The 20,273-nt window shown below is 43.3% G+C and overlaps 1 protein-coding gene and 1 long non-coding RNA gene across 4 annotated transcripts in view; one reads left to right on the top strand and one right to left on the bottom strand.

Moving 5' to 3' along the window:
• LOC132540822 (uncharacterized) overlaps positions 1–20,273 on the bottom strand; it is a 478,519-nt gene that overhangs the window by 83,483 nt on the left and 374,763 nt on the right. The gene's annotated exons all lie outside the window — the stretch shown is intronic.
• Positions 1–20,273, top strand: part of SLC44A1 (solute carrier family 44 member 1) — a 200,347-nt gene that overhangs the window by 51,944 nt on the left and 128,130 nt on the right. For 2 of the 3 annotated variants that reach the window (XM_060199059.1, XM_060199058.1), the window contains one exon: positions 10,928–11,017. In XM_060199059.1, the coding sequence (XP_060055042.1) occupies positions 10,928–11,017 (90 nt within the window). Of the gene's footprint in view, positions 1–10,927; positions 11,018–11,555; positions 11,703–20,273 lie in introns of those variants that run through there. The other variant, XM_060199060.1, reaches the window with a different exon arrangement.

Raw genomic sequence — 20,273 nt, 5'->3', positions numbered from 1 at the left:
GTAGGAATCTTACCAGTGATATCATCATGAAGATGCCATCCAGGTAGCTTCATAAACATAACCCTCTGCCAATTGTGCAGAAAACAGAGGGAGATATCTTTTCTTTCTTTTTTTATTAGATAAAATAGAGAGAAATTGTGTGGGGGGGGGTAGAAAAGGAGGGAGGGAGACACCTGCAGACCTGTTTCACTGCTCATGAAGTGGCCCCCTTGCAGGTGGGGAGCAGGGCTTGAACCAGGGTCTTTGCACGTAATAGTGTATGCTCTCAACTGGGTCTGCCACCGCCTGGCCCCCTGGAAGATTAAGACTAAGGACCCCTTCCTAACTGGAGCAACCATAAAATCTGAAAGTCTCTTAACAGACACAGAGTAAAAAAGGCTGATTTATTTTTTTTTTTCAATGAATTTACTGTTTCATTTGTTTACCACTAATTATTTTTGACTGGAGTAATTTTTATTTGGCCGTGATAGCTAGCAGGAATGCTTAGTATATCTTTTAGGCACAAAAACACATTCTATTTTAGATGGCAAAAGATCATTTTCAGTGTTCCAGAAATTTATATGGTTATGCCAAAAGCTCCCCCAGATACTTGCTTTATGACTCCCCATCTCTATTCCTGCAATGCTTTTTATACACCTACATTTTGACATTACCCACAGGATTATAGTGCTTAGTTTGTCCTACTACACTAGAACTCAGTGAATGTTGTAACTATCTTTTTTTCTTCTTCCTTTTCTTTTCCTGCATGGTTATTGCTGGGACTCAGTGCCTATACTATGAATCCACTGCTCCTGGAGGCCATTTTTTTCCTCTGATTTTTGTTGTCCTTGTGCCTTTGTTGTTATTGTTGTCATTGCTGTTATTGGATAGGACAGAGAGAAATGGAGAGGGTAAGAGAAAGACAGACACCTGCAGACCTGCTTCACTGCTTATGAAGTGACCTCCCTGCACGTGAGCCAGGGGCTCGAACCAGGATCCTTAGTCCAGTCCTTGCACTTCTCGCCATGTGCCGTGTGTGCTTAACCCACTGCACCACCACCCATTCCCCATGTTGAAAGTATCCTACTTGACTTTGAAGCTCAGAAATTTTGTGTAGTGCTTACTTTTTACTTGAAGTATCAGTGGTATGGTGTACCCCCATTCCACCAGGATACAAAATGTCTGTCACCGTTTTTATACCATCAGTGAAAGAAATTGAATCTGGAAAACACCAGAGGGAGCCAGGCACTGTTTCTCTTATCTGGGAGAGAAGAGGAAAAAAGGAAAGACACCCAGAAGTAGTAATAGGTCTGTGGGTGACTTAGATAGGAAGTGAAGGCAGGACCATTAAAGAAATGGGTAGAAGAAAAAAATATATATATAGGCAGTTATAGAATCAGCCAATATTGGTGTCCTTGGGGAAATCACTGCAGTTTCCAGTGGAGGGGATGGAACACGGAACTCTGGTGGTGGGGACCATATGGAAGTAACCCGATTTTGTAAAACAGTAATAAACCAGTAATAAAAAAGTAAATTCTATAGCCAAAAAAAATCGTTGGTATGCTTAATAGTATTGTTTGAAAATCAAGTAATTTTGTATAATTGACTGAAACCTCTCTCTAATGCATTTTCTATTATTGTAAAAATATGTCTGCAGAAAACCAATATACCTAGGAAAGATTTGTGAAAATAGGTGATACTGATATCATATCATATCATATCATATATTATTTTTGGATCCAACCCAGGAAGTGGCACTGTGGTAGAATTCTGAGCTTGCAAGCATGCTAAGTCCCTGGCATACCTGTGGCCGGAGTGATCCTCTGACGGTTTCTCATCTTGTGGAATGAATAAAGTCTCTCTCTCTCTCTCTCTCTCTCTAAGCAAAAGTTCATACAAATAGTAAACAGAATGTAAAAGGAAGGAAGGAGACATTTCATTCTTGCACTAGATACCACCTGGACGTCTTCTAACATTGTTAGGTTTAGGATCCTACCTCCTTCAAAATCTGTCTCAGCTTTGGGCTACTACTGTTACCTCTCTGTCTTTTCCCCTATTTTCCTGCCTTCTTTTTTCCTCTCCCTGTGTTGGGGGCGGGGTTTAATGCTCAACTATACAGTTGTGACATAAATATAACCTTTCATCTTCCCATGATGGGTGTCAGCAAGGCACTTTCTCTCCCAACCTAAGTCTTCCAGCATCATGCCCAGGAACCCAGCATCCCTCCACCCCACCCCTTCCTCTCCTCTGAGTCACTGACTTTGATACAACACAACAGTGTTTACTTTGTGTCTACCTTTCTGTCCTTGTGTCTTGAGTTCCACTTGTGAATGAGATCACCTGGCATCCATGCTTTTTGGCTCATCTCACTTAACATGATTCCTTCAAATTCCATCCGAGATGATGTGGAAGAGATGACTCCATCCCTTTTAACAACTGACGTGTGTGTGTGTGTGTGTGTGTGTACTTTATATATATATACTCATATATATATATGAGTTCATATAAAACTGCATAGTATTCATATATACATATATCACAGCTTTCTTTTTCTTTAAAAATATTTATTTTTGTGTACAGATAGCATCTGAGAGGAAAGAGGAGATAGAGGAGGAAAGAGAAAGAGGCCACTGCAGTCCTGCTGTACCGCTCATGAAACTTCTCACCTGCAGTTGTGGACCCTGAGGGCTACAATAGATAGATCACAACTTTCCTAGCCACTTATCTCAGTCCTTGGTCATCTAATTGCCTCCAAGTTTCTTCCCAAAGAACTTTCTTTAACACTTTTTATATTTCAGCTGGTTGCATTTATTTATTTATTTATTTATTTTTACCAGAGCACTGCTCCACTCTGGTTTATGGTGGCACAGGGAACTGAACCTGGGACTTTGGAGCCTCAGCCATGAGAATCTCTTTGCATAACCATTATGCTGTCTATCTCCAGTCCTTATTATCGTCTTAATTTTAATTTCTTTGAAAATTCTTCATTTTTTAATTGATTTAATAATGACCAACAACGCTGTAGGATAAAAGGGAGAAATTCCACACAATTCCCACCACCAGAATTCCACATTTCATCCCCTCCCTTAGAAGCATCCCTATTCTTTTTAAAAAAAAAAATTTTTTTTAAATATTTATTTATTTATTTCCTTTTTGTTGCCCTTCTTGTTTTTATTGTTGTTGTGGTTATTATTGTTGTTGATATTGTCGTTGTTGGATAGGACAGAGAGAAATGGAGAGAGTAGGGGAAGACAGAGAGGGGGAGAGAAAGACAGACACCTGCAGACCTGCTTCATCACCTGTGAAGTGACTTCCATGCAGGGGGGGAGCCGGGGGCTGGAACCAGGATCCTCACACTGGTCTTTGCGCTTTGTGCCACATGCACTTAACCTGCTGCGCTACTGCCCGACTCCCAGCTTTTCTATTCTTTATCCCTCTTGGAGCATGGTCCCAGGATCATTATGGGGTGCATAAGGTGGAAGGCCTGGCTTCTGTAATTGCTTCTCTGTTGGACATGAGCATTGGCAGGTGATCCATACTCCCGTGTGATTCATACTTCCAGGTGAGTCATACTCCTGTTTCTATGTTTCCCAAGTCGGGCAGGGCTCTGGAGAGGTGGTGTTCCAGGACATATTGGTGAGGTCGTCTGCCCAGGGAAGTCAGGTTGGTGTCATGGTGGCATCTGCAACTTAGTGGCTGAAAAGCATTAAGATATAAAGCAGGGGGAGTCAGACGGTAGCGCAGCAGGTTAAGTGCAGGTGGCATTAAGCGCAAGGACCGGCATAAGGATCCCGGTTCGAGCCCCGGCTCCCCACCTGTAGAGGAGTCACTTCACAAGTGGTGAAGCAGGTCTGCTGGTGTCTGTCTTTCTCTCCCCCTCTGTCTTCCCCTCCTCTCTCCATTTCTCTCTGTCCTATCCAACAATGACAGCATCAAAAACAATAATTACTACAACAATAAAACAACAAGGACAACAAAAGGAAATAGATATATGAAGATATAAAGCAGGACAACTTGTTTAATAACTGGGAGCCTAAACGTAAGAATAGAGCAGATGAGATTTGGAGTTTCCATTTTGGAAAAAGCTAGGATTTTACCTATTTTAGGTATATTCCAATGGCCCATGAATTTACTAATTTTTGCCTGAGCCCACCAGCTAACATGCAGGTGGGCTAAAGGTGCTGTCTGGGGAGGTGGTGTCATTGTTGGAGATAGGACTGTAAAGCTGGATTGGAAGTAGAGAGTAGCTCCCAAATATGTGTAAAGTATATAAATAATGTTAACTATAAACCCCATCGATTTGATCTGGAGCCCTTATTCAGCGCAGGCCTATGTAACCTATGCATCCCTGTAGGTCTGAGCTCACATTCCACGGTCATAGCTAGGAACACTCTAGGCTGCTCTCATTTCGGGACCCGTTTTCCTCGAGTGGCAGAGTCTGTTGACCCAGTTCTATTCTTCAGAGAGTAGGACAGTCCCCACATTGTTGTTCCACATTGAGGGAAAGGTCTTAGAGAGGCCCACAAGAGGATTTCTGATATATTTCTTGATGGAGTTGACCAGTGAGGATGGAAGGCAGGATCTGTCTAGGCCCATCCTATCAGTTTGGGAATCTCAGTCTTCATTTTGTAGGGAAATTTTATGTGTAGGATTACGGATTGATAATAAGCCCTGGCCAGTAATTTAAACATGTTTTTCATGGTTTTTTACATTGCCAATTTTTTTTGAGAAGTCTGCTTAACCTATGTTTCTCTATGTGTAATGCAACTTTCCTCTGACTGGCTGTCATCACATATGATCTATGTTTGTTTTATTTAACATGCTTGAAATTCTCTCAGGCTCTTAGATCTGACTTTGGTTTCTTTTAATCTCTGGCCGAAATTCTTAGTCATTATTCCTTTAAGCCTTTTTCCACCTTACTGTCTCCCTTTTTGGACTCCAACTGTATATATGAATGTCAGATCATTTTATAGTATCCTGTAGTTTTGTTCTGGGTTTATAGTCTCGCTTTTTTTTTTTCCTTTGTGTTTCACCGTGAGTAGTTTCTATTGATTTATCTTTGAGTTTATTGATTCTTTTGTTTAGTCTGCTGGTGAGTCTGACAAAGTAATTTCTTCTTCTTTATAGTTTTTGTGACTTTTTAAATAGTTTCTATCTTTCTGCTTCTAAGGACTCAGGTTTCAGAATCTGGTTTTCACTTAATTTCTCTGAACCTTGGTTTTTTTCTTCATTAATGTAAAAAACTAGAATTATATAAAAATAGCTAGCAGTTGCTAGCTGTAAGTGAAATTAATGTTTGTCCTTGGACAGCGTCTCTCCTTTTCCTTTCCTGGGATCTCAGTCATTCTCTTTAAAATTCTTAAACTGTTCGGAGTCGGGCTGTAGCGCAGGGGTTAAGTGCAGGTGGCACCAAGCGCAAGGACCGGCATAAGGATCCTGGTTTAAGCCCCCGGCTCCCCACCTGCAGGGGAGTCACTTCACAGTTGGTGAAGCAGGTCTGCAGGTATCTTTCTCTCCCCTTCTCAGTCTCCCCTCCTCTCTCCATTTCTCTCTGTCCTATCCAACAACGATGACATTAATAACAGCAACAATAATAATTACGACAATAAAACAACAAGAGCAACAAAAGGGGATAAATAAAAATATATACAGAAATTCTTGGACTGTATAAATACTTTGGTTCCATTAATTCCTGGATTATAAAATTCTGTGTGAAGGGGAAGGGATGTAATGTTTATCGATAGCTTATATTAATCTGTAGAATCTAAGAAAGGGGTAAAAAATGACATTTAGTTTGATTTTTCTTTTTTTTTGCAAGACATTTTACTTTGATTAGGTTGGTTTGAATTTTAATGGGAGGAAACAGAGTATTAAATCCAGCTGCCACTTGGTTAAACCTGTTAAAGTATCATTAATTTTTCAACTGTTGGGTTTCCTATGTGAGAAGTTGACTGGGTCATGAATAACTCGCTGTCTTTCACTGTGCTTGCAGTGTGAGGAGACCCTGCTGGTTGTTTTGCTCTTTAGTGACCAGTTGTATAAATGACATTTTTATTGGATCTGACTTTGTATTTGTAGGCCTGGGTTCAGGTCCTGGCTGTGCAACCTTGTGCTGATCACTTAACTTCTGAGCCTGAGTTTCCGCTATGGGGAGTGGAATGATAGATCCAGGAGCTTCTCTGAACACAGAAGACATGCTGTGAGGGGCCGGGTGGGGTGGTGGCGCACCTGGTTGAGCACACATGTTAGAGTGTGTGAGGTCCCAGGTTCAAGCCCCTGGTCCCCACCTGCAGGGGAAAAGCTTCATGAGTGGTGAAGCAGGGCTGCAGGTGTCTCTTTGTCTCTCTCCCTCTCTATCTCCCCCTTCCCTCTTGATTTCTGGCTGTCTCTATCCAATACATAAATAAAGATAGTAAAAAAATTTTTTTAAAGACATCCTATGTATTCAGTTTTGCATAAAACATCTATTTATATACTGAGGACTGATAGCACTAATGACAGTGACCAGACTTAGATATGTCACTATTAAGTTAAAACTTTAGTAACCAGGCAAGGGAAAAGGTGAACTTAGTATTCTCTTGATGTCAGTGGCAAGGTTCACTTAGCAAAAGGAGACCGTAACAGTTGGAGAGAGTTGGTTACTGATATAAAGTGACTTTTGGTGAGGAATGGTAACCATCAACGAAATAACTCCTCGATAGTGTGCTGTTTGCCCAGCATCTGAGCCCGGCCCCTGCTGCACTGAAAGCTTAGGTGTGTGCCCTGGCCCCTTCTCTCTCTCTCCCTCTCTCTCTGTCTCTCTGTCTCTGTCTCTCCTCTCTCTCTCTCCCTCTCTCACTCTCCCCTCTCTCTCTGTCTCTCTCTGTCTCTCTCTCCCTCTCTCTCTCCCTCTCTCTCTCTGTCTCTCTCTGTCTCTCTCTCTCCCTCTCTCTGTCTCTCTCTGTCTCTCCCTCTCTCTCTCTTTCTGTCTCTCTCTCCCTCTCCCTCCCTCTCTCCCTCTCTCTCTGTCTCTCTCTCCCTCTCTCTCTGTCTCTCTGTCTCTCTCTCCCTCTCTCCCCCTCTCTCTCTCTGTCTCTCTCTGTCTCTCTCTCCCTCTCCCTCCCTCTCTCTCTCCGTCTCTCTCTGTCTCTCTCTGTCTCTCTCCCTCTCTCTCTCCCTCTCTCTCTCCCTCTCTCTCTCTCTGTCTGTCTGTCTTTCTCTCTGTCTCTCTCTCAAATAAAAAAATACTGAGTTCTCACATTTAATCCTTTGAAAAGCCCTATGAAGTAAACTGCCTCTCCACCCTCCCTTTAACAAAAAAAAAATCATTTTGTTGAGAGCTTAATGGTTTATCTTAAGTAGTTGTTATATCGGCGACCACTTTTCCTTTCCCCAGGTAAGTGTCTGGAAAACAGTCTCCCACCCTCCTCCCCACTTAGTGCCCGTACACCATCCTGCATCAGGACCTTGTACCTTCTCCAGCCCTTCCCTTCCCGTTACTCTCCCCAGAGTCCTTTGCTTGGGTGCAGTGCACCCCACCCAGTCCAATTATCACTCTGATTTTCCTTTCTGTCCTATTTATTGGGTAGAAACAGTCAGAATTCTAGAGGGAAGGAACAGATAGAGAGGAAGAGAGACAGAGAGACACCTGCAGCACTGCTTCACCACTCGCAAAGCTTTCCCTCTGCAGGTGGGCTCAGGCCCCCAGTCCTTGTGCACTGTGACATGTACTCAACCAGGTGGGCCACTACCAGGCACCCCTTTCTGTCCTTGTGTCTTAAGTTCCATGTACTTTTCTTTCTTGTCGCAGGGGCTTTGCTGCTTCAGGCAGGCCAGCTTCTTCAGATCGAAAGAGACAGGATAGACACCAGTGCACTGAAGGTTCCCCAGTGCAAGTTACTAGCGTCGGTGCATGAGGGCTCAGACCCCGTCAGCGCCTGTGCTGAAGCAGGCTCCTTCCCCGGCCCCCAAGAACTCTTCTTCACCGGAAGAAGCTGCCTGCCTCTTTCTTCCTGTTCTTCCTCTCTGCTTCATAATCTCTCACACATAACTCCCACTCCTCTTTCCACTTCTCATCCCCGGTGAAAGATACTCTTGTAAACTGTGCTCAGAACTAGCCCATAGTAAATCTGATGGAATTGTTGAGATACTGAATCTTTGTGCTTGTCTGGTTCAGAGGGAGATGTCACTCCCTTCACATTGGAGATGTAAACATTAACAACGGAATGTTGGTCCGAGGTGAAAATACTGTGCAAGTAGCTGGATAAAGAAACTGTTGAATCAGTCTGAGTGTCTCCTCTCTTGCAGTGTATTTAAGGTAAGCAGGCGTAGTATTTTAGAGACTTACTTTTGTGTTTTCTTGTTTACCCAGAGCACTGGTCAGCTCTAGTGGTATGCGGGAGGTTGAAGTCCAGATCTTGGAGCCTCAGGCATGACAGTCTTTGGCAGAACCATTACGGTACCCCCCAAGTCCACCAAGTGAAATATTTTCAAGTAACTCTTACTCTAGAAATTCACCTTGAGAAAACAGAAGGAGTTTAAAGGGATATCCAAATTCTTTACTTGTGACTAATTATACTGTAATGGGCATCACTGGAGACTGAAACTATTTTACACAAAGAAACATTCTTTATTCGCCCACTATGAGCAGTAGTCTTGCAGAATACAGACCACAAGAGAGGCCTTCTTGTTTGAATAACATAGAGAACCCTATAGTTATTTTTGCAGTTTTTTTTTGTTCAAAATCAAATTTTTCACAAACTTGTATTATTGATCATAGATTCCCCACACCCCCCCAGGATTGGGAGGCACCTGAGAGACTCAGTCTAACTTTTTCCTGCCAGGCAGAGACATGAAGCAATTTATCTAGTCATGTAGATAACAACCAGGGAGTCTATATCTGTTACACCATCGTTTTAAGATTCCTTTGGGAAAAAATATTGCCTACTTAGTTTTTCATGCTAGAATCTTGGAGGAAGGTTTTTTTCCTATGACTGAATTAGTGCACTTTTGTTTTGTTGTGTGGGTGTTTTGGAGCAAACTACCAAGAATGTGTTGCTGCTGTTGTTGAACAATTGAACAGTGTAAGGCAATTGTCTGCTTAGCGCTAGGAGTCAGGAGAAAATAGTGTACCTTAACCATGACACCAACGTGACTTCCCTGGGCAGACAACCTCACCACTGTGTCCTGGAACCCTACCTCTCCGGAGCCCTGCCCCACTTGGAAAAGATAGAAACAGGCTGGGAGTACGGACCCACCTGCCAACTCCCATGTCCAGTGGAGAAGCAATTACAGAAGCCAGACCTTCCACCTTCTGTTCCCCATAATGATCCTGGGTCCATGCTCCCAGAGGGATAGAGAATAGGGAAGCTTCCAGTGGAGGGGATGGGATATGGAACTCTGATGGGGTGGTGGGAACTATGTGGAATTATACCCCTCTTATCCTATGGTCTTGTCGATCATAATTAAATCAATAATAATAATAATATATGGGGGGGAATGGTGTAGCTTAAACTCAGCCCTCAATGCTGATAGGCAGTTTATTTTTAATTTGAGTTTCTTTATCTGAATTCCTTAAGCTGTTGTGGAAATTTTGCAAGTACACCCTTATCTTCCCAGAAAGGAATATATAGCTTTTATCAGGCTATCAGAAGGCACAAAGCTTAAAACTTGTGGAGGGGCAGCTAAGCTGGCCTTGCACTCTAAATACCAAGTACACTGGAGGGCTTTCTTATCTCCAGCCCCCTTCTGTTTGCAGCCTTTCCGACTGACAAACCCACTCTGAACTTCCTGGATCTTGGAAACCCATGTTGGCCCCAACCATTGTCCGCCCCGCCCAAAGGTTATTGCAGGGGCTCAGTGCCTGCTGTATAAATCCACTGCTCCTGGCAGCCATTGTCATTGTTGCTGTTACTGTTGTTGTTGGATAGGACAGAGAGAAATGGAGAATGGAGGGGAAGACAGAGGGAGAGAGAAAGATAGACACCTGCAGACCTGCTTCACCGCTTGTGAAGCAACCCCCCTGCAGGTGAGGAGCCGGGGGCTCGAACTGGGATCTTTAGTACTATTTGCGCTTAACCCAGTGTGCCACCGCCCAGCCTCTCCCCCCACCCCCACCCCCTTTCTTCTTTTTTTTTAAAAGAATTTTCCCTGTCGGTTTCTCAAGCCGTCTTCTCCTGCTTACTCTTTCTAGGAGAGTGTGAGATTTTTGCTCATTACAAACCTCAAGAGTCTTATTCCAATTACATTCTGGTTAAAAGAACTTTGTGAGTTGGTTTGAGAATCTAAGATGTCTTCTATAAGGAAAAAAAATGCAGTGAAAATTCAAATCAATACTTTGCAAATTAACTTTTCAAATGCCTGTTTCTTTAGTGAGTCTTTCTGTTCTAGAAACTGCACTTTCCAGATTCAGAATAAAAATCTATAGGTGGTGGTATCGAAATTGCCTGGGTCTCTCTGTAAAAGTGCTTTGATTTAGTTTTCTTTTTGTCCTGGATTTATTACACCCTGAATAGGAATTCATTTTAATGAACAGAGAACCTATGAAGAGCACATTCTGTATTTTTAAATCTAGAATCTGGACACTCAAAGAAAAAGCTCCCACTAAGACTGAAGTTGAAATTTGTTCATTCATCTTAAAAGCCTGTTGAGTACGTAGCATGAACCCTTGGGCATAATGAGAAACGCGAAGTCATTTTTCCTTCAGAGTTACAAGCATAGCTTAACAAGTAAGAACTCAGTATGCTAAGTACTTCCGTAAAGACGCCAAGAATGCACTAAAGGAGAGCTGTGCCTGGCCAGGAGTATGGGCAGCGGTCATGATAGACTTCATGGAAAGGCGACACGTACATCCCAGTGGTGGCTTAAAGTTCAGGCAAAGACGGGTCCAAGTTTAAACACGTTGCTTGTGCTTCCCCAATTTTAACTGGATTTAATACTTTCCGCCCTCTCGTTTTGTATTTCCAATCAGAGTTCCAAGCGAGAATGGAAGCCCCTGGAGGATCGTAGCTGCACAGACATACCGTGGCTGCTGCTTTTCGTCCTCTTCTGCATTGGGATGGTAAGAAAACTCCTGACGATAGCAAGAGGCTAAACTCATGATTCAAAGGAATTAATTATTATCTTTTTATTGAAGTATCTCTGTGCCCCATCCTCACCCCAACCGATTACAACTGGAAGATACCACTGAAGCACATTGTCTTTCTTGTGTCCAGTCCAGTGGGTTTGGTACGTCAGATGAGATGACTCTGGAAAGTAGACACAAATTTCTGTGACAAGTGGCCCCAGCAGGTGCTGAGCAGAGCGGAGGCCAACGAGTGTCGTGCCCTCAGCATGTGTCCAGCTCTGTCGTAGCTGTCTTTGTGCCAGTCTGTTTCCCCTCTCAGAGTCGGTGTTGAGTGTGTGTGTGTGTGTGTGTGTGTAACCCTGGGAGTTTGTTACATGACCTGAATGTAAAAGTTCTTGAGGTGCTTCCAGTTTGGGTAAGTTTTTAGTTCTTCCCAGAGGAAAGACTGGTTGTTCACCCTTCTTACCCTCTTCTGCTCATCCCAAACGGCCGCCTGCTCCGTCTACTGTAGCCGGTGACCTCTCTCTCTCAGTCAGAGATGAAGGCGTCTGCAGTGATTTCCCAGTGGGTGAACAAGATGGAGGAGTGTAGTCCCTGGTGCAAAGTGTTGAGGGTCTGCTCATTTACACCGGATACCAACTCTGCCCTGTAAGAGTTCCCAGCAGAGGCTTCAGGGACGGTAGGTCCATCGCCTGTGTGTGGAGCTGGATAAAAGGCCACAAAAGAGCTGTTTCAGAACTAGCTGGTGTTCAGATCGAGAAAAGACTTGGAAATCCTCATCTGAGTCATCAATCTCCTTTCACAGATTAAAACTGTCAAGCCCCGTGAAGGAAAGGCTCCGCCGCGAGTCATCATTAGAGCTTGGAAGGGCACTCTGGCATTTACCTTCTTGGCCAGGGCTCTGCTTCAACCGCTTTGCTCCTCCTCAGGAGGGCCATGCAGACAGGACTGCTTTCCTCGCTTCTTTCTTAAGGCTCTTTATAACTCAAAATACAATCATGCTGCCTTAGGCAGGTTTTTTTTTCTCTTATGTACTTAAAAAATGACGTATTGAGGGGGGGATCGAGCTGTAGTGCAGCAGGTTAAGCGCACGTGGCACAAAGCGCAAGGACCGGCATAAGGATCCCAGTTCAAGCCCCCGGCTTCCCACCTGCAGGGGAGTCACTTCATAGGTGGTGAAGCAGGTCTGCAGGTGTCTATCTTTCTCTCCCCCTCTCTGTCTTCCCCTCCTCTCTCCATTTCTCTCTGTCCTATCCAACAACGAACGACATCAACAACAACAATAATAACCACAACATGGCTACAACAATAAAAGCAACTAAAGGGGGGAAAAATGGCCTCCAGGAGCAGTGGATTCATGGTGCAGGCACTGAGCCTCACCAAAAAAAAGTATGTTTTGTGTAAGAGGAAGTAAAACAACTGTACTACTTTATCATATGTACTGTAGAAAGGGCCTGGGGCCCTCACTTGCATGGCTTATGATCTACATGCCATATATATAGAGAGAAGGGCAGATGAGAAACAGAAGAAAGGGGGAGAGAAAGAGGGGAAGAGCAAGAGAGACACCTGCAGCACTGTTACCACTTGTGAAGTTCCCCTCCCCTACCTCCACCCCCATCCTCCACAGGTGGGGACTGAGGACTTGAACCTGGGCCCTTGCACACTGACATGTATGCTATACCACATCACTCCCACCCTGCCCCCTACTGCTGAGTTTTAAATCCACTCGACCTCATATGTTCTGCAGAGATGCTACTGGAAAGCCTTGCTGTTTCTCCCCAGCTGTCCGCTTCACAAATGCCACGTGGCTGGAAGGAGTCATCGTAGGCACAAGTTCTGCCCTTGAACTAAGAAGTAGAAAGCAATCAATTATGATGAGATGTAGTAGATCCAGTAAAAGAAGTGTTAGTTTTAAATAGTTCAGTTTCCCCCAACCTAGATTGTTTAGAAAATGTCAGGATACCCAGGTCCTAGTTTATGACTTGTAAGGTGCTGTCTTGGAACCTGCCCAGCTTAATGAAATAGCAACGGTAGTGCATTGTGTACAGATACTTACACACACAATGGAGAAAGCGTTCTTTGTTGACCAAATTAGTCCACAGCCTCTTGCCACCACCACCCCTCCACACACACACACCAGATTTGATTGTGGGACAAGTAGCAGCTGACCTTTAAAAACTGTTGTTTTTTTTCCTCTTTTACCGTAACAGTTTATATATATATATTTTTTCTTTTTTCTTTAAGAAAGGATTAATTAACAAAACCATAGGGTAGGAGGGGTACAACTCCACATAATTCCCACCACCCAATCTCCATATCCCATCCCCTCCCCTGATAGCTTTCCCATTCTCTATCCCTCTGGGAGCATGGACCCAGGGTCATTGTGGGTTGCAGAAGGTGGAAGGTCTGGCTTCTGTAATTGCTTCCCCGCTGAACATGGGCGTTGACTGGTCGGTCTGTACTCCCAGTCTGCCTCTCTCTTTCCCTAGTAGGGTGGGTCTCCGGGGAAGCGGAGCTCCAGGACACATTGGTGGGGTCTTCAGTCCAAGGCAGCCTGGCTGGCATCCTGATGGCATCTGGAACCTGATGACTGAAAAGAGAGTTAACATACGAAGCCAAACAAATTGTTGAGCAATCAGAAAACTATGTTTATAAAAACAGGAACCTGCCACCCAAGGTACGTTTGTTTTTCTGTGCTAAAGTGCACAGAAGAAAAAAAAAAAAAGCTCAGAAAAGTGCAGTCCTTATGTGAATAAGCCGATTTGAGAGGGACTCAACATCAGGGTCCTGTTTGTTGACTGAACCACTTCCATGCAGTGGTGATTAATACAATGTTGATTCCAGTCAGATGGTAATTAAGACCCACTGTGTGTACTTGAGTGTTTGTATTATGACAACATTAAGATCCACAAGAGAAAATAAGAAGTGGTGGCCTTGATAGAGAGTTCCTCTTAGTTATCTGCAATTGGTAGAAAAAGTTTTTGTTCAGGACATAGGCCTGTAGTACTCTTTACCTGCCAGGTTCAAATGCCTGGTCCCCACTCATAGGGGGAAACTTCACAAGTGGGGAAGCAATGCTACAGGTGTCTCTCTTTTCTTCTCCATCTCTGTCTCTCAGTATCAAAAACAAAAGTGACTTCACGTGCCGGTAAAACATGGTTCAATCAATAATTCAGATGCCGAGCAAATAGTCTGGCATTATGCCTCATCCGTGCAGCTAGGAAGCAGGAGTGATGCTGGAAAGGTGGAGAGAGGAGGCCGAAGATTCCTCTCCCCTGTAACGTATATGTACAGTCTAGTAGACAGTGGTGCTACAAATGGAGACAGGGCATACAGAGAAAGAAAATGACTTGGAAAACTAGAGAGAGGAGGAGTTTCAGAGACACGAAATGGAGGCTGGGGAAGGATATGCAGTTGAAAAATGCAGAGCTGGAGTCGAAGAGAATTAATTGGACTACAGCTGCGTTTAGGACATCACTGCATATGTGTTCCTTCACACTGCTCTCCGTCTCCTTTCCTGTCCTTTATGGCAGGAGCACAGTTTCCAGGCTGTGGAACTCCCACCACACTTACTACTGAGCATGCTGTACGTACAAGGGGACAGACTCATAGGAGTGTTAGTGACCCTGAGCAGCGTTTTGACAGGATCAGAGGATAGGAAGAACAACGTGAAAAATCACCATCAAGTTTTTAGATGCAAAACCCCGGCTTTCTGTTGAATCTCTTGAATTTTGTCCATTTTTTTTTTATTGTGGTGAAATATACATAATATAAACTTTTGTTTTAACTATTTCTTTTCTTCTTCTTTTTTTTAACCAGAGCACTGCTCAATTTTAGTTTATAGTGGCACGGGGGTTAACCCTGGGACTTTGGAACCTCAGGTAGGAGAGTCTCTCTGAATAACCATTATGTTATCTTCACCACCACCCACCCCCCTTTAACTATTTCCAAGTGTAAAGTCCATTAAAATCCATTCAATTTTAATCTAGTCTTATTTTTAATGCTTAGTAGTAAACTGTAGTACACCAAATAGGTATATACTTCTTCCTGCAAATACTCTAAAAGTCTTTTACTCTGTATTGACTTTCACTTTGAATTAGAACATTTTGGAGGAGGAACGAGCTCAAGAGTTAACTGTAGTTTAATTCTCATGGCAGGTAACGGAACTAAGGATCAGATAAAGATTATTTGTGGCATAGCTGGCTTCCATTCCCAGGTGTTCTTGTCTGTGTTTTTATTTTCATTTTTTCATTGCTCAGCCTATCCTTGAAATAACTTCTTTGGTCTGTGGAGCTGGGGTCCCATGAATGTGTGATTTTACTGCTCCCAGGCTTTAAAAAATTTTTATTTTATTAATGATTTAATAATGATTAACAAGATTATAAGATAAGAGGGGCGCAGTTCCCACCACCAGAATAGGCTGTTTTTGTTGTTGTTGTTGTTTCCCCTATTCAGAGAGGGAGAGAAAGACTCTTCTGACACCACAACTCCAGACTTTTCCTAGGTTGAATTTGGGCTTTTTGTGTGGCAAGGCAAACACTCTACCAGGTGAACCATATCCTGGCCTTTTAATTCTTTATGGTAAACTATATATACATATATATACATATATATATATATATATATATATTTTTTTTTTTGGCCTCCAGGGTTATCACTGGAGCTCAGTGTCAGCACTACATATCAATCCAGTGCTCCTTACAGCCATTCCCCCCTATTTTTATTGGATAGGACAGAGAGAAGTTGAATGGTGGAAGAAAGACGGAGATATATAAATATATATAATAAACATATAATAAATATGTAATAAGGTATTTCTAGAGCTTTCGTGTATTCTCTTTTTTTCCCCCTTTCTTACAGTACTGTATCCTATTAAACTTTCTGACAGGTTACCAAAAGTACTTTTTTGTCATCTTGCATGAATATTCATTCTGTCTCAGGTGTCCTGATCCTACTCTATCTGCTGGGGCAAATGACCTTTGGCTCCGGGTCTGAGAAAAAGGAAGAAGAGTCCATTGTTACTCTCAGGTGTCTGATTCATGCTTAGAAGACTGACACTAAGCTCTTGTTAAGATAAATGGAAATAGGGGCTGGGTGGTGGCGCACCTGGTTGAGCGCACATGTTACAATGCACAGGGACCCAGGTTCAAGCCCCCAGTCCCCACCTGCAGGGGGAAAGCTTCACAAGTGGTGAAGTAGTGCTGCAGGTGTCTCCCTGTCTCTCACCTGCTGTATCCCTCCCTCCCCTCTTGATTTCTGACTGTCTCTATCCAATAAAGAAATAAAGATAATAAAAAAATTTTTTAAAGATAAATGGAAATAAATAGGTTATACAAGGTCTTTTCCTTCATTTTTTCATTTGCAACATTAGTCATTTCATTTCTTCATTCCCCTCTACCGTGTGTGTGTGTGTGTGTGTGTATTTTTTTTTTTTTTGGCCTCCAGGGTTATCCTTGCTCATGTCCTTGCACTTTGTACTATGTGTACTTAACCGGGTATTCCACCACCTGAGCTGTTTGTTTATTTGTCTTAAATTTGATTATCTTTATTTATTTATTGGATAAAGACAGCCAGAAATCAAGAGGGAAGGAGATGATAGGGAGACAGACAGACACCTGCAGCCCTGCTTCACCACTCACTAAGGTTTCCCCCTGCAGGTGGGGACTAGGGACTTGAACCTGGATCCTTGCACACTGCAACATGTGTGCTTGCCCAGGTACACCACCACCTGGCCCCTGTTTGCTTGTTTTTTTGAACTAAGGCATTCTGCCTCACTCAGCTTAACAGTAAAGTCCCCAGATGTGAATTCAGACATGCTTATAAACTAAAATGTATTCCTTTTTAAATTTTTTAAAAAAATTTTATTAACGATTTAATAATGACTAAACAAGATTGTGAGATAACTGGGGTCGAATTCCACACAGTTCACACCACCAGAGTTCCGTGTCCCATCCCCACCACCGGAAGCATCCCTATTCTTTATCACTCCTGGGTGCATGGACCAACATTCTTTGTGGGGTGCAGCAGGTGGGAGCTCTGGCTTTTGTTTGAATATTAGTTAAAAATAAAAAAGCTCTTAAGATGAACCAAGCCCTGTGGTGTGCAGGTAGAATGAACACAGGTCACTAATCAGCTAGTTATCTCTCTTCCGTCTAGGTAACAGGCACCTATCCTGCAGGTCTTGCCCGGGTTGCCCTGCCCTGTCGGCCTTGAGTGATTTGATTTGCCTCCTGTTTGTGATTAGATTTTCAGCTCTCACTCTTAGAATCACCACTCTGAAAGCACTGTAGTAGCAAAGTTACTTAAAGCTGTCAGCCGTGGCTCTCTGCCTTACTCTCTGCCAGGCTTACTTTAGTGAGTTCTCTCACGCTCGGGGGTGCTCCCAGCAGAGGCTTACACCAGCGTTTCTCATTGCCCTTACCGTATGCTTCATTAATGGGCTTGCCTTCTCTTAAATGCTTTTTCCTCCTCCTCCTCTGTGCAGCCATTAAATTATTGAGCATATTGTTTAAAGTTTCTCCCATCTTATTTTAATTCCATGTAACACTTTTTTTTTTCTCTTCTGAAGCTTTATTGCTTCTGGCATTTCAATTTCAGATTTTTTTTTTAAGGAGATAGTGTTTTTAATGATATGTGGCCTAGTTTTCCAATTCATGTTTGAGCTGTATGAAAAGCCTCTGGAATAACAGCTATGGTCTCTCCCTCTTTTGTTAGTTTATTATCCTCCCTCCTTTTCCCCTTGCAGCTTCTCACCTTTTCTATTCCAGAGGTGTTAGCAGTTACTAATAACTTTTAAGAGGCCTGTGTGAAGATATGGCAGTGCCCTATTTTACTGATATGTGTAACAGAATACCTAGTTTATGTTCTCCATGTATCCCACAGGGATGTGAGGTAGCCTGTGATTTAAAAACAATACATGTCCAAAAGCACTGGTCAAAATAGGAAAGAAAATCAGAAACCATGCAAGAGCATCTGCAACACAAAGTACTTATCAGCATAAGCCGAAAGTTCCTAGAAAAAGGGAAAGGACAGAGAGTCCGGCCATAGCGCAGCGGGTTAAGCACACGTGGCTCAAAGTGCAAGGACCGGCGTAAGGATCTTGGTTCGAATTCCCAGCTCCTCCCCACTTGGCAGGGGGGTTGCTTCACAAGCGGTGAAGCAGGTCTGCAGGTGTCTATCTTTCTCTCCCCCCTCTGTCTTCCTCTCCTCTCTCCATTTCTCTCTGTCCGATCCAACAATGACGACATCAGTAACAACAACAATAAGGGCAACAAAAGGGAATAAATAAATAAATAAATAAATATTTTAAATAAAAAGGAAAGAACACTGGCTTCAGGCCCCTGCTCTCCCCCTGCAGCAGGGATCCTCACCATCCGATTCATGAAGCAGGTCTGCAGGCGTCTATCTGTCTCTCCTTCACCCCTCTCAATTTTTCTCTCTCCTATCAAATAAAATTAAAGAAAAGAGGTGTAAGAGCATAACTTTTTTTTTTTTTTGCCTCCAGGGTTATCCCCGGGGCTTGCTGCCTGCACTACGAATCCACTGTTCCTGGAGGCTGTTTTCTCCATTTGTTGTTGTTATCATTGTTATTACTGTTGTTGCTGGGTAGGACAGAGTGAAATTGAGAGAGATGGGGAAGACAGAGGAGGAAAAAAAGGCAGACACCCGCAGACCTGCTTCACCGACTGTGAAGTGACCCCCCCCCCCCGCAGGTGGGGAGCTGGGGGCTCGAACTGGGATCCTTGAGCCCATCCTTGCGCTTCACAACATGTGCACTTAACCCGCTGCACCACCGTGACCCCCAGAACATAACCTTTTAATTAGGAAAAGGCTGTGGAGCTATTATAGACTGGTGGTGAGAGGAGACTGTGGTTTGCTTGTTTTTTTGTGTAGTATCCACTTTATTGGCAGCATTTCTCACTCCCGCCCTCCTTCACCCCTGAAATTTTTGTTCTAAGATAGAAAACTGAAGCCAGAATGACTAGTCCTCAGTTACCACTGTCTTCCCTTTTGGTTTGTCTCTCCTATCCAAACTAACCATTACAGGTTACCATGTACTATTATCTGTTTTTTATCAGACCAAGATGAGGTACTCATTCTCTCATTTAGTTCGTATCCCTAGGCTGTGACATTGAGGAAATTCCTCTAAGCAAGTGGTACATAGAGTGAGGATTAGAATCCAGATTTTTCCAGGGACTGGACAGTGGTGTACCTGATTAAGTGCACATACTACTAAGTGTAAGGACCCGTTCAAGGACCCAGGTTCAAGCCCCTCTCCTCACTGTCAAGGGGAATGCCTCACAAGCTGTGAAGCAGGTCTGTAGGTGTCTTTCTCTCTATATATTTCCTTCCTCTTTCAGTTTTTCTTTGTCCTATCCAACAGCAGTGACAGCAATAGCAATAATAATAACAATAACAATGATAAATGACAAGGGCAACCAAAGTGAAAAAATGGCCTCCAGGAGCAATGTGTTCATACTGTTGGCATTAATCCCCAGCTGTAACCCTAGAGGAAAAAAACCCCATATCTTTCTGGATTTCTTTTTTTAAAATTTATTCATAAAATGGAAATATTGACAAGACTATAGGATAAGAGGGGTACAATTCCACACAATTCCCACCAACAGAGCTCCATATCCCATCCCCTTCATTAGAAGCTTCCCTATTCTTTATCCCTCTGGCCTTCTTCATCCCAGGGACATAGGGTGCAGAAGGTGGAAGGTCTGGCTTCTATAATTGCTTCTCTGCTGGACATGGGCGTTGGCAGGTGGATCCATACTCCCAGCCTGTCTCTCTCTTTCCCTAGTGGGGCAGGGCTCTGGAGAGGTGGGGTTCTAGGACACATTGGTGAGGTCATCTGCCCAGGGAAATCAGGTTGGCATAATGGTAGCATCTGCAACCTGGTGGCTGAAAAGCATTAAGATATAAAGCAGGGCAGCTTGTTTAATAATCGGGAGCCTAAAGGTAAGATTAGAACAGATGAGATTTGGAGTTTCCATTTTGGAAAAAGCTAAGATTTTACCTGTTTTAGGTAAAAATGGCCCATGAATTTACTAATTTTTGCCTGAGCCCAACAGCTAACATGCAGGTGGGCTAAAGGTGCTGTCTGGGGAGATGGTGTCATTGTTGGAGATAGGACTGGAAAGCTGTGTTGGGGCAGAGAGTAGCTCCCAAATATATGTAAAGTATATAAATAATGTTATCTGTAAAATCTATCGATCTGGGGCCCATATTCATTGCAGGAGCCTTA

The sequence above is a fragment of the Erinaceus europaeus genome, chromosome 10 (genome assembly GCF_950295315.1).
Source record: "Erinaceus europaeus chromosome 10, mEriEur2.1, whole genome shotgun sequence".
Lineage (NCBI taxonomy): Eukaryota > Metazoa > Chordata > Mammalia > Eulipotyphla > Erinaceidae > Erinaceus > Erinaceus europaeus.
The sequence above is the reverse complement of the archived record's forward strand: the minus strand, read 5'-3'. Positions and strand labels throughout refer to the sequence as shown.